The sequence below is a fragment of the Equus przewalskii genome, chromosome 19 (assembly GCF_037783145.1).
Source record: "Equus przewalskii isolate Varuska chromosome 19, EquPr2, whole genome shotgun sequence".
Taxonomy (NCBI): Eukaryota; Metazoa; Chordata; class Mammalia; order Perissodactyla; family Equidae; genus Equus; species Equus przewalskii.
In genome coordinates this window covers 2,737,345-2,751,784 of record NC_091849.1, presented here as the reverse complement: position 1 = coordinate 2,751,784, position 14,440 = coordinate 2,737,345, and the positions used below count along the sequence as shown (strand labels likewise).

The following is a 14,440-nucleotide window of genomic DNA, read 5'->3' as shown; positions in this document are numbered from 1 at the left end:
CAGAGCACACTGAAATTAACCACTATGCCACAGGACCAGCCCCTGGATTTCGTAATGTGCTCTATGAACTGCTAAGAGAAATGGATAATTTCGATTTCCATGGATGTCCCATTGTCATATTTAATGATACAGCATAATGGTATAAATGTGTATACCAGGTTCATGGAGTAAGTGAATCTAGTATCTGTTTGAACTTGCACTAGGCCATCTTCCTGCCAAAATTTAGAAAACCTGTTTAGAAAAATTCCCCTTATACCTGTGCCAGTTTCTCTAGAAGCCAAAAGCTTTTATTATAACATCCACCTCCCTGCTTCATCTGCAAATGAACAAAGCTAAAGTTATTGAAATGTTATAAATTATGATAGTCATCTATCTAAACTGTATGAAACCATTATTGACTAGCTCCTATGTGTGTTATAACCTTGAGAATTTGGCATTACCTGTTGTTTTGTGATAACTTTACCTAGATACAGGGGCTTGGATAAAGTTGTCTCAGAAGTGTCTTTTAATTATTTTCTTCTTTGTGATTTGTTAAAAGTAGATAGAGGCTTTCATTACAGCCCAGAAAACATTAAAACAATTTCACTACTTTGCCCAATTTATAGCACCTTTCATCCAATCATTTCAAAATACTTATTCAGAATTTAGAAGTCCATTCCTGTAGATAATACTTAAATGAAATTGAAAGGTGCCATTGCAGTAAGTCTCGTACGAAGAAACTTTTGACTTGGAACTGTGTCATAATTTATAATTGGATGGCTGTTCTTGTTTCTGAAGTGAGTGATCACCACTTATTGGCAACCCAAAGGCATTTCTTGTTTGTTTCCTTTAACTAGTTTTGCCCTGTAAGGTAAGTTACTCTCCTCGCCCTCTCCCCATGATCCCAAAAATAGCTTTATTAATAGGAATATATGATGTTTGTGTTCTTAAAAAAAATCAGGGTGGTCTTACATGTCTGTCTTCCATTCTGGCATTTCCCTTTATACAACCCTTTTGAATTTTCTGTTTAAATACTGGCATTCCGATAGCTTTTTTTTGGCCTAATGCCTGGGTCACATATTGCAACAGCAAATTAGGAATGTTAAGACATCCCCCAAAGAAAAATGTTTGTTATGAAAGTAGAGCTGATGTGACACTTAGAATTAGAGCGTCTTAACTTGTCTAAGTGACAGTTAATGATCTTTTTTTTTCTTTTCTTTTATTATTATTTTAAAGGAGGCGGGGGGCAAGAATGAAAGAAATGCCCAGAGGCTGCGATTGGATTTGGTTCACCAAACTGTTAAATGTCAAATGTACTCTACTAATCATACATCTTTTGTCCCTTTTTAGGAGCTAATTTTGTTACTCGAAAAATTAGCCGGTCAGTAGCTAAGATTTACCTTGGACAACTGGAATGTTTCAGTTTGGGAAATCTGGATGCCAAGCGAGATTGGGGCCATGCCAAGGACTATGTAGAGGTAGGAACTGACTCATTATGTTTTTAAAAATACCTGTATCAGTTGGTTTTAAATGCCAGGCCTCTAGAGGAAAAGCATAACCCAGAGGTGGTAGTATATACAATTTTGCTAATGCAGATATGTTTAAATTCATACTAGTTTCATTTTAAGGTTCGATGGTTCAGTAGTACATGTAGATGACACTGAGTGTCACTTGAATGAGGAACTCTTTCAAAAGTGGTCTTTTAATTATTTAAAACGAAGGTGTCGGTCAGTGGTTTGGATGACAGATGAAAAAATGTTTGAGTGATATTTTTTAGGTTCCAAAGCTTCTTTCTTCTCCCCATGTTTTGCACCTTCTCTCTACTCTCTGCCCAGTACCCATATGGCTAAATCTGAAAGAATTTTTTGGTGTGAAAGTACTGCTAGCTCTCTGATCTTCATGAAATTCTATCTAATTTCAATTTGTATAATCCAAGACCTTCAGATTTACATGGTTCTACTAAATGACTCTGAGTAATATTCTTATGGAGCTTTTGATTTTTGTTGCTTTAGAGTCTGGTTATTACCTTACACACTTCTCAAAGTGTGTCTTTGCACACGAGTGAACTTTGTCCATTAAAGAGAGATGGAGGGAGATGTTAATAATGATGCTATTGCAGAACAATGGATATAATTCAACAGAAATTCAAATTTCACTCTTGGCATTTATATACTCATTACATTTTGATTAGGGGTATATGTGTTACATATATATATATAAGTAGTGTGATTTTTCTTTAAATATATATTTAGTTCTTTAAACTAAAAAACAGATTTAAAATACATTCTACCTTGCCCTCATTAGTATGCTTTTAAATATCCATGGTGCTTCTGTGGCCAGATCTGAAGGAGCACGTTGGTCACATTGTCTTCTTCCCTTGAGTTGGCTTGTCCTTGTTTAGGTGCTTACAGATTTCCTGTGCTCAGGAGACTGTTTCTGTCCTTAGTGATTCCTCCCCGGGAAACCGGATCTGGCCCCTGCTCATTGATGGCATTCACAAAGAAGCTTGAGCACTGCCTAAGGAAGCAAACAAGCAGCTTGCTTGCTAACACAGAGCTTGGCTTTGGCAGTGTTAGTATTTTTGTTTTTAACAATTAAAAATGTGTACTTGGGTGGCCCTGTGGCTGAGTGTTTAAGTTTGCGCGCTCCGCTGCAGGCGGCCCAGTGTTTCGTTGGTTCGAATCCTGGGCGCGGACATGGCACTGCTTATCAAACCACGCTGAGGCAGCATCCCACATGCCACAACTAGAAGGACCCACAGCAAAGAATATACAACTATGTACCAGGGGGCTTTGGGGAGAAAAAGGAAAAAAATTTAAAAACATAAAATCTTTAAAAAAAAAAAAAAATGTGTACTTGAACACTTAATACTTTATTATATGGACAAAAAAATAGTTCTAATTTTAAATTTTGAACATCACAACATTTAGATCATTTAAATATGTTCTTCTATGCTGTAATTACAAAGAAGCGTTTTATGACAGTAGTTCTTACATGTATTTTAAAAACGTTACATTAAAAGAAATATGAGGCCACACTTTCAGGAATTATAAGAAAGTAGGAGAAAGGAGATATCAGTGGGAAAAGCCAAAACTGTCTTTTGTCTAACGTATATGGCCTTACCTACTTATAAATAAAAGGTAAGTTTTGTAAAAACAAATACATTAGTTTTTCAATAATATCATTTTGGCATATAGCCTTTAGCTATCTGCATACACTTAGATCTGTCCAAACTCTTCTCCAAATTCAGGAACCAAATAGATCAAATTTCATTCTATTTTATTTTATGTGTTTGCACTAGGGTAAAAAAGAAGTTTGGATTGGAACTCAGAAATAGATTTTGATAGAGAAATAATATATCAAAATTTTAATAATGCTTATTACTGGTTTTATTTATTTTCTTATTTATACTTCTGTATTTTCCATATCTTTGAAAAGAATACATATAAACTTTCTCAGTCTGGGAAAAAAATAAATGAATTTTTTAAAATAGGCCAGAAAATCCAACAAAAATGCTTGTGACCATTAGATAAATACATAAGTAATGAGAAAATCTTTTGTGAGCTCCAAGAATCTGGAAGGAGCCTGCTGTCATTTCACTCCCATGTTGCCAAGGCTAGCCACTGCTCCTGAGTGCAGCTCAAACCTTGGCACAAAGGGCCCACATTTGTATTCCTTTAAGATAAAAGTACCTTATAAACATTTTGGCTCAAAGACTTCAAAAAAGTCTTCCCAAATGATGTCATTTTGAAGATTACTTGACAAGATGGTATCAGTACAGCATGCCCAGAAGCCAAAATATTCATGCAAGAGTAAGATGTTCTGCCCTTTCAGTAAGAATGTAAAATTTTCAGATTTCATAGAAAGATACACGTACAAAGTTAAGTCATTCTTATTGGCATTCAAGACCTGTTCCACAATAAAGTGGGTTTGTGTATTAAGGATTCTCCTGGGGTTCTGACAGTAAAACATATTGATGATGTAAGAAGCATTTTATAGTTCTCCTGTATGGGTTCTGAAAGAAGTCTAAATTCTTGATTTCTAAAAGTGTCATTATTAAGAAGTCGTAGTTTACTATCTCCATTTTAAGAAATTTTACCATCCCTTGCATTTCTAAATGTATTAAAATGAGGTTACTTCACAGACTTATGACTAAAAGCAGATGTTGCCAAAATTAAAATCAACACGGCTAAGAATGAAAAAAGAGAAGCATTGTTTGTTTAGAGCACATCTGTATCCTGGCACAATAATCAGCTTTAGAATAAAGAAGCCTTGGCAAGTACAGATCAAACAGGTCATCATAGCATCTCATTTACACATATTTTAATTATAGAATTCCTCATATTTATACATGTATTGATACATTTTTAGATTAAACGACTTATGCTTTTTTTCTTATGGATGAATTTCCACAATGAAGAGTAGAGAGTGTTTGACGGACAAGGTATAGGTGATCGCAGCTGTTGGTGATTTGCTCCTCAGCCTTAGATATGGTTTTATATCTCAGTTTTCCCATCTATGAAGAGGACATAATAACAACCCTGTAAAAAATTAGCATTCATGTGCTGTACATACGTGATTAGAATCTATATCTGTCTTGTCAACATTTTTGCAACAATTTATACAAAGTCATTTCCTGTTGCTGACTCAGGTTCATTAACATCCACTTATAGTCTTTCCTAGATCAAAATGATTTTAAAATTATTCGGGTAAGAAGTATTTCAACTTGAAGTGAAGAATATAAAAACTGTATTAAATTATATTGTACTTCAGAATAAACATGTCTTATAAAGTTATGTCTTTTCTAATATTTTATTATAAACATTTTTAAACATACAGAGTTGTTGAGTGAATTTTACCTTGAACAGCTATATACCCACCACCCAGATTCTCTTAACATCTACAATTATTGTTGCATTTTGAGAAAAATATGTTACTATTTAGAAATTGCTGTAGTGCTAATGGCTCAGAGCTAAAAATATTCAATTTACACAAATGAAACACAGGTTATCAAAAATTTGCTTTTCTTATGGGATGTAGGCAGTCAGCAATTCAAACTTTCAGAATATTTCCATCTTCTTAAATAATTATGTGACATAACCACAACTTATTTTCATGTTCGCCTCCCTCCATATACATTGACGCAACTCTTTGTATTCATGAAAACACATTGGGGCTATATACCACATTCAAGCAAATTCAGGTAGTCACCTTTGTACCAGTCGTGCCTGAAAGCTGCAGAAGAGAGAACCTCTGACTTCTCTGGGTGGCGTTGTTACTTCAACATAGTTCTATTGAGTACCTACCATAGTCATGGTTCTAGTTGCTACAAATGACAGTCTTCTGAAATTTGTCCAAAGCCACATAAGACTGCAAAGTGCTATATTGCACAAAGGTAGGCACATTTCTTTATCATAAGACTGACTCCTCGAAATTTATGGTATGTGAATGTGCACTATGGCTTGCTAAGATTAATAAAGGGTTTTCCAAACTTATTTGACCTTGCCACGCTTTAATGCACAATAGGTATTAATGTCTTGCAGTACAGATTGGGAAATGGCACCATATGTTTAAATAAAATTAAAGGACAGTTTGGTTACTGAAGTCCCACTGTGATCCCACCTTGATAAACTAGCTGGAAGACAACTACAGCCAGAAAATGTTGAGAGAGAAGCTAATTGATAAGAGTTGGGCCAGAAGTATCTTTAAATTTTTACCACTCACAACAGGCTCTCTTGCTATTGAGATACACAGGTAATCAAGTGACCCAAGTCTGAGCTCTTTCCAGGACTCAGCAACAAACCATTTAAAAAATATCATGAGAGGGGTTGGGCTCATGGCTGAGTGGTTAAGTTCGCACTCTGCTTTGGAGGCCCACGGTTTTGCCAGTTCAGATCCTGGACGTGGACGTGGCACCACTCATCAGACCATGCTGAGGTGGCGTCCCACATAGCACAACCAGAGGCGCTCACCCCTAGAATATACAACTATGTAGTGGGGGGCTTTTGGGAGAAGAAGAAGAAGAAAAGAAAATAAGATTGCCATCAGGTGTTAGCTGAGGTGCCAATCTTTAAAAAGAAGAAGATAGTAAAAATATCATGAGGTTTTACTGCCCACAGCTGGCCATGCAGTTGCTCCTGAAGAGTTCTGCTGGTCCAAAGGCAATACAGGGGATGTTAAGATTGTTATGGGAGAATTTTTGAGATTCATCTGAATTTTAATATCATATTTCCCCACACACATCTTTTTATTTATTTCTCTTTGAGTTTTTTGGCAGGGAACATGGATGAATAAGAAAAAGCTACTTTTAAAAGTAATAATAATTGGGACTGGCCCAGTGACGCAGCGGTTATGTTCTCATGTTCCGCTTCTCAGCGGCCCAGGGTTCCCCGGTTCGGATTGCTGGTGTGGACCTGGCACCACTTGGCAAGCCACGTTGTGGTAGGCGTCCCACATATAAAGTAGAGGAAGATGGGCACGATGTTAGCTCAGGGCCAGGCTTCCTCAGCAAAAAGAGGAGGATTGGCAGTAGTTAGCTCAGGGCTAATCTTCCTGAAAAAGAAAAAAAATTGGGGCACTTATTATATGAAACTTTACTGAGGACTTTATATACATTATCCTGTATAATATGTACTACAATCCTGAAAGGTAGAGTATGTCCGTATTTTATGGATGAAGGAACAGGGTTAGGGCATTCAGCTGACATATTTGCCAAAGCCATGGTCAGTAGAGTTGAATGAAGCCAGAAGTCCAGCTTAGGCCTGATCCCTAAGGCTTGCTCATCACCACTAATTTATATTGAAGTGAGGGGAACAGGACATGAGGAGTGAGATCTGGGTAACTTTCCTTTTCCCAGAGAGACAGAAAATTAAGCTTTTCTCCCTTTTTTCCCACTGCCATTTGTACTCCAAGGGGAAGAGAAACATCTGGAAGATAAGAGTCTGAAAAGCCGTCAGATCTCACTGAACCCATTACATTGGCTGTACTAAGATGCAAAGGGTGTGTTTGGGGAAAATGGGTAGTTAGGTATCCGTCCCTCTCTGTCCATTGGCTTACCTGAGGAAAGCTGGGGAGAATTGACCACTGTTTCTCAATACTTTCTTCCTCGTCTATCAGTCTGCTGTTAGCATTTTGCATCCTGTGTTAATTAACACAAATCTGGAACGAAAGGATGCCATTTAAACTTTCTGAGATTTTATTTAAAGGAAAGCTTGCTTGTCGCAACATCATCATCAACAAACTGTTTTGGGTTGTTTTTCTTTTCCATTTTCAGTAGAGTAGCTTAATTTTCTTGTAGTGTTTGAGTTCTCTAAAGTATTAATGGTGCTAGAATCCATTCTTTATTAAGACCTCACTTGACAGAAATGCAGAAATTTGTGGTTGCCTTGTGTCCTCTGGCCAGGTCTTGATTGCTTGAGGGTGACACCACAAGGGGGGCCATGCCCCCAAATCCCGGAAACTGTGGGCTCTGTTTAAATTGTTGTTTTAATGTATGAAGCCTACATCATCCATTTTTCTAGGATAGATCATTAATGAAGTTTTCATCCACAGATAATTTAGAAACATGAAGGTGTGTGCATTTTTAGGTTGTATTTTCAAAATATAAAATCGAGCATCTGACATTAAATTAGAAAAGTAGTTCTTGGCAAATGTGTGTAAGTATGTGTACACAGAGAGAGAGAATGAAAATGAATATAGAATGGAGTTGCATATTTAATAGACATAGTGCCTGTAGAAACGGATTATGAAACTTTGTGTAAATGCCATTTACATTCAGTGGGTAGCAATTAACCACATTAAGGTAGAAGATTGTACTCCACCCCTTACTCACTCCCATTGATGGTAAGTGTCATCATACCATTGTGGATCATGAAATGATCCCTTGTACCTAGGAAAGTCATGGTTCTATTGCTGAGAATAAAAGTCAAAGGAAGGCTGGCCCAGTGGTGTAATGGTTAAGTTTGCACATGCTCCACTTCAGTGGCCCGGGGTTCACCAGTTCAGATCCTCAGTGCGGATCTACACACCACTTATCAAGCCATGCTGTGGCAGGTGTCTCACATATAAACTAGAGGAAGATGGGCACGGGTGTTAGCTCAAGGCCAGTCTTACTCAAAAAAAAACACAAACAAACAAAGAAAAACAGTGTTAAATGCTTCTTTTTACACTCAGATTATGATATCTTTTGCTTACATTTACGGTATACAGTAAGATTCCTTAAGCTTTCTCCTCCCACCCCCAGCTGGGCCTGCCCAGACCCAGTCTGTTGCTCCTCTTCCTCGCTGGGTGACCCATCCTTACACTCTCCCCTTTCCTTTCTCTGCTCCTCTGCTGTCTCTTCTTTCACTGGCGTCTCCTACTTCATATCTGCTTCTGCCCACAAGTGAAAACTGGCTATTTAATTTTACCAACAAGACTATTCACATGATAGAGCAGTAATTGCCTCTTATAAAATATGATATCCTAAATTTAGTGATGATTTTGCCTATAGAAGGTATACGTATTTGATATTAAAGACTTCATTTTTACCTTAATCCACTCTGGAAAGGACAACAAGTATTTGCAATCAAGGTAGTCTTTCTCCTATTTTCATGTGCCCCATGCCCACAAACATCTGTAAATTAATCTCTCTTTCTCTCTGTCACACACACACACAAACATGTGTACACACACATATGGTAAGAGTCAAAATCCTCATTTTTTAATTTATTCTAAAATACTATTTTGCTTATCGTACTTATTGGTGCTTTATTGCAGGATATCATTTACTAAAATTAAGTGTTTTGTCCTCATAGAACCCTGGCCCTGTAGCGCTGCTCTGTAGCTTCTTCAGACCACTTGAGTGCCCCTTGCTGCTGTCTCAGGAGCCTAGGCTCCAGGTTCCCAGGCTTGGCCTCAGGGGACCCTTTAATACAGTCATGCATCACTTAATGATGGGGATACTAAGCGATGGGGATAGGTTCTAAGAAATGCATTGTTAGGTGACCTCATCGTTGTGCAAACATCATGGACTGTACTTACACAAACCTAGACAGTATAGCCTACTACATGCCTGGGCTATATGGTACTTATCTTACGGGACCAGTGTTGAATATGTGGTCCATCGTTATGTGGTACATAACTGTACAAACGTGTTAATTTTGCCTTTGCATCCAGAGCCACAAAGCAAAAAACCTTTTCCAAATAGAAGCCTCCCTAATGCAAAGACATGCATTTTATTTTGTTCCTGTTTACTCCATACTAGAAAACATCTCTTCTGCTTATTCTCTGCCATGAAATCATAGCAGTGAAGTCTCAAAGAGTCTCTGTATCTTCTCTTCTTAGGTAAAGAAAAAAGTTTGATCCCCTCTGTGAGTGATGGATCATTTGCATTTGTCAGATTTGCATTTATTTCTTTTCCTACCTGTTGACTTTGGTAAAGCTGGGGTAACTGACGACTTTGTGGATCAGTTAGATCTGAACTTGAGGGAGAGCTCTGATGGCTATCTTATCTGTCCCACTGACTGCCTGCCTGCCCAGGGCAGCAACTGTGAGACCAAGAGGCAGATGCCTTCCATGGGAGAAGGCGATGCTTTGGACTCTTTTTTGGAATAGATATTGTACGGAAATAAAATGTTTCACACTTTGACTTACTAGTTAAATAGCTTTAAAAGACATTACTGACTTTGTTCCATGTTCTTTACTTTATGCCTTATTGTATTTAAAGAATATTTTAAAGCCACATCTTCTTGGGACCAAATTTCCAAAGAGTTTTCCCATGTAGATTTTAGAGTTGCTCCAGAAACCATGAGTGTATCATGCGTGCAAGCCAAATATGGCCCAAACGGATGAATTTAAGGATCCCATTAAGTGATGATCTCCCTTTCATCTTAGAAAAGAAAAAGGTAGACTTGGGCTTTTACTAAGCCCAATTAATTCACAAGTGTATACGTTTTAGAGAAGCAGAATTGTCACAGTGGAGAAGCTCTGTGACAGTTTCTTTGTATTGTTGACTTAAACCTGACATGAAAATTATTGGTAAAGTTCCCAAAGAAAGAGATGAAATTACCTCTTAGTATAGCTTCCCCAGTCTACCTCTTAGAGTTACATAAAATATTTGAGATCACTTTTGCTATTTTTTCTCATAAAGAGAGTAGTTGGGCTTAAATCATTATTGTTTATTACTTCCTGCAGAATCTAAATAGATTGAGATTTCTGAGAATAGAATCACTTCTCAACAAACATAGGATATGATGTGGTGAGTTATCTTGGATTGGTCTCTCTCAATGAAGCTCCTTGAAGGCAGGAACTGGATTTTATTTCTCTTTCTCGTAGTTGTGCCTCCCCACATGCCTTGTATAGAAGAGATACTCAATAAATACTTGGATCGAATGGGGTCTCCCTATCTCACCATTTTTTAATAAAATATGTAAAAGTGAATATGTATATATGAAATATTTTATTCCTCACTATTAAAAGATTATTTTCTGGGCCTGGCCCGGTGGTGCAGTGGTTAAGTTTGCACGTTCCACTTCTCGGCAGCCCAGGGTTCACTGGTTCGGATCCTGGGTGCAGACATGGCACCACTTGGCAAAAGCCATGCTGTAGTAGGTGTCCCACATATAAAATAGAGGAAGATAGGCATGGATGTTAGCTCACGGCCACTCTTCCTCAAGCAAAAAGAGGAGGATTGGCAGTAGTTAGCTCAGGGCTAATCTTCCTTAAAAAAAAAAAAAAAGATTATTTTCCATACTTAGCATAAGGCATTTCCCACTGAATATGATTTTACCACATTTAGGTTTTAGTTGTGATAGATTTACTTGATTCCAGCAAAATGTTTTCAAGGAATTTTCTCTCTTGTTGCATGCAGACTGCAAAGGAAAGCTGAGTAGTGCCCATATGTTCCCATACTATGGTAAGTTTCCCAATCATCTCTAGATTCTCCTACTCTTAGCCTTTATTTCCATTTTTTTTCTCTGCTTTATCTCCTCAAATCCCCCCAGTACATGGTTGTATATCTTAGCTGCAGGTCTGTTCTAGTTGTGGCATGTGGGGCGCCGCCTCAACGTGGGCTGATGAGCAGTGCCGTGTCGGCGCCCAGTATCCAAACTGGCAAAACCCAGGGCCGCTGCAGCGGAGCGCCAGAACTTAACTACTCGGCCACAGGGCCGACCCCCTGTTTTTATAAGAAGGATATCTGAGCAGATAGAGAAGATAGAAAGAACGAGTGATACACTGGCTCTGACCTAAAAAACAAAATTTAAAAAGTCACAAAAGTAACCTTCGTTTACAACATCAAGTGCCCCTCAGTGTGACTGTAACAGTGACATCTGCTCATTCAGAAACTTCATTTGTGTGATCATCACTGTATTTCCTCTTGGTTTTCAAGATTCTTATTTGAAAGAGGATTCTTCTAGACAGAGCGAGATTTCCGTCACAGATTCTGTTGTTTCCGAAAGCTTTCACTCTTCCATTCCTTCTGCTGTCCCTGTCCTGTCTCCCAGTTGGTATCCCCCTCACCCTGAAACACACACATACAAATTAGAAGCAGGTCATTTTCTAATAACAGGACTTTGTTTTTAAATACATGTAGAAGTGAGCTTAAATATTCTTATATAGAGTTATTTGATAGTAGCTGTAGAAAATCTGTGCAAACTGTACAGTTAGAAGGAAAGAGAAGCATTCTGCAGTATCTTTTTGGGTTCTCTGAGGGTGTAATTTCATTTCCTCCCCTTGCAGCACGTTACTGTTCAGAGCACAGAACCTTGTTCTCAGGTCAATCCTCCAGCTTCTGACTCATGAAGTAGAGTGGTGTGCTTCAGCCCCAGGGGAGCAGTGGTGTGTGGCTTGCCTGGGCAGAGCCTGGGGGAGGCAGGTTGCATTCCAGGAAGGGTGACAATGGCCCTTGCCTCTTGCTCATTCTGTAACCGTGTCCACATGGTGCAAAAACTCATCCTGGGTGTGGCAGCTGCACCTTCCTCCTTCTCTCCAGTGCAAAGGCAAAGATCAGAATCCTGGGGGCTTCAGGGTTTCATTTTTCTTTTTCTTATAGCTTCTCCTTTAAGTCAGGAATCACTTGCTGATTTTCACTGGATCTTAAATTTCAAGTTTGAAAACAAAATGCAAAAAGCTTTCATCAGCCCTTTTTTTTAAACCCCTGAAGCTTATCCTCTTGTATTTGTGTGATGCTTTATCATTTACATCTTCAGATTTGATTCTCCCAACAAATCTCAGACCATGGTTAGGAGAGCAGGAATTATTATTTGTGTTTTCCGTATGAAAAAGCTTGCTTTGAAAGGAGAAGCCCTGGCCTGAAGTCTTGGCCTTATGCTAACCAATGGGTCCCAGCCCAGCCTCACTGACTCTTCAGTGCAGCCCCTTTCTGTGATCAGCGTGAGGTTTCTGAATTGATTCTTGGTATGGTTAGTCATTCTTGTGAGATTTTAAAGCCATGTTTTTCACTGAATTCAAATGTTGACCATATAACAGATGTATACCCCTCACTAGGAATTACGTATAAACTAGCATTTTTACTACTGGCCTTCTGGGATCTCTACTCATCCTATGGAACAAAGAGCACAAATAGGAGAAGTTGAATTAGAAAGAAACTGTAAAATATTTGACGAGCCAAAAGTTAAAAGGCCAGGTCATAAATTCTCAATAGGAGACTTCCTCTGCAATAAGTATTAATTTAATAGTTGTACAATCATATAATTTGAAGAAGATATCAACTCTGTACAGGAAATACAGGTTTAAAAGAAATCATTTCGTTTGATCCTTATCTTCGAAAAAACTGAAGTTAAGAAGTTTGAGGAAATGGCATAGGTGGTTTGAATTCCTTTGCCTTTTGTCAGCGGCAGCCGAAACCTTCATTGTAGTTAACTATCTGCTGGAGCCTTTGGGAAACCAAAGCATCATTGACTGGCTGGGCCAAATGAGTCATCTGTTAAAATTATCCCTAATGAATTACTGGTTTGCTTGTTTAATTGTGTGTGATATAGGGATGTTAGAAGACTAGTGAGGCTCAAAGAAATTACATTGGCTTAGTTAAGCATTTCAGCAGGATCTTTCCTAACTCACCCTACACTGACATTCCCTCCCTCATTCCCTTTTACTTTCTCTCTCTCTCTCTTCTTTCTTCACTCCTTCCCTTTTTTCCTGCCCCTCCTTTTCTCCTCTTTCCCCTCCCCTCTACTCCCTCTTTCACAGGTGGTGGGTGATCTCAGAGTATCTTTGATAGGATCAAAGGATGAACAGAAACTTGAGTATTAACCTTCTGGCTTTGCACAATGAAGGCCCTCTTTAAGGGAGATAAACTACTGGCAGTATGCCTCCTTTTACTGGATGTGCACTGGGCACTGTGTGGACAGCATTATATTGCCAATAAGTGGCTACTGGGCCTCCTCTTTTTCTACAGCTGTGTTTTGCCTAAAGATTAGAATAGCAAAACATCATGATAAGAGCGGGCTAAATTACTTAAAACCATGATTATCATATGAATTTGTATTAAAAATATTTAATGACAGTTTTTGCACCAGCAAGAATTTCAGTTACAGCTTACCGTCCATCTTTGTAGCATGTCTGAGAGGTGGCTGGCCACTCTCTGAATAACAGAAATCATTCTCTCCCAGGACAGCCCTTTATTTTCCAGCCGCTCTAATTGTCAGTTGTTTTAAAGAAAAGGCCTCTTTTTGAATCTGAAATACCAATAATTAAAATATACTTTCAGCCTTTATTTCCAAGTTTAAGGCCTTATTGAGTGGTGAGATGTCTAAACTAATTGATACTTTTGACCGGTTTACTTTCACAATGGTCTAATGAGATAGATGCTATTATCCTTTTTCCCCCAGAGGCAAAAACAAAGACTTGGAGAGATAAAATAACAGTCTGTTCCAGATCAGGCCCCCCATTGTGTACATTTATCTGGCAGCCCTTCCTTGAGAGCCTGCTCTGGGCCATGCAGATTTGTGTGCTCTCTCTACCTTCACACTGCTGCCAGTCACCTTCTGAAATACAGATACCATCATCTTGTTTCTTCTTAAACCAGTCTCCACTGCAGAGTAAAGGCTGTGAGTCCCTGCCACAGCCTTTATCCCAGGTTGGCTGGGCAGCCTGCTGGCAGACACACAACTCTGTGTGTCCGACCACCACGCTAACGCCCTTCTGTAACCCTCAGAGCCCCTCAGAGCACCTGAAACAGGGCTTGTGTATTGAATGAATATCTGAGAGTGAATGGACTTCAAACCAGATTAGTTTCGTTGATTCATTTAATGTAAAAACTGAAGCAACTTTATGCATCATCCTATCCAGCCCCTTCTTCTAGCAGATGAAGCAGTGAATTATTCAGAGACTTGAGATAAAACAGTTCAGTCTCAACTTAACTCCAGTCTTCCGTAGTCTTTCCGCCATAGCATCTGTCAGAACACATGACCCAACAAAAGTGCTACGTGATGCATTTCTTCTTAACTATGGAGGTGGTCTT

The 14,440-nt window shown here is 38.7% G+C and overlaps 1 protein-coding gene across 1 annotated transcript in view; it reads left to right on the top strand.

Moving 5' to 3' along the window:
- Positions 1–14,440, top strand: part of GMDS (GDP-mannose 4,6-dehydratase) — a 649,017-nt gene that overhangs the window by 336,584 nt on the left and 297,993 nt on the right. The window contains exon 7 of the mRNA XM_070583962.1: positions 1,330–1,457. Within this exon, the coding sequence (XP_070440063.1) occupies positions 1,330–1,457 (128 nt within the window). The remainder of the gene's footprint in view (positions 1–1,329; positions 1,458–14,440) is intronic.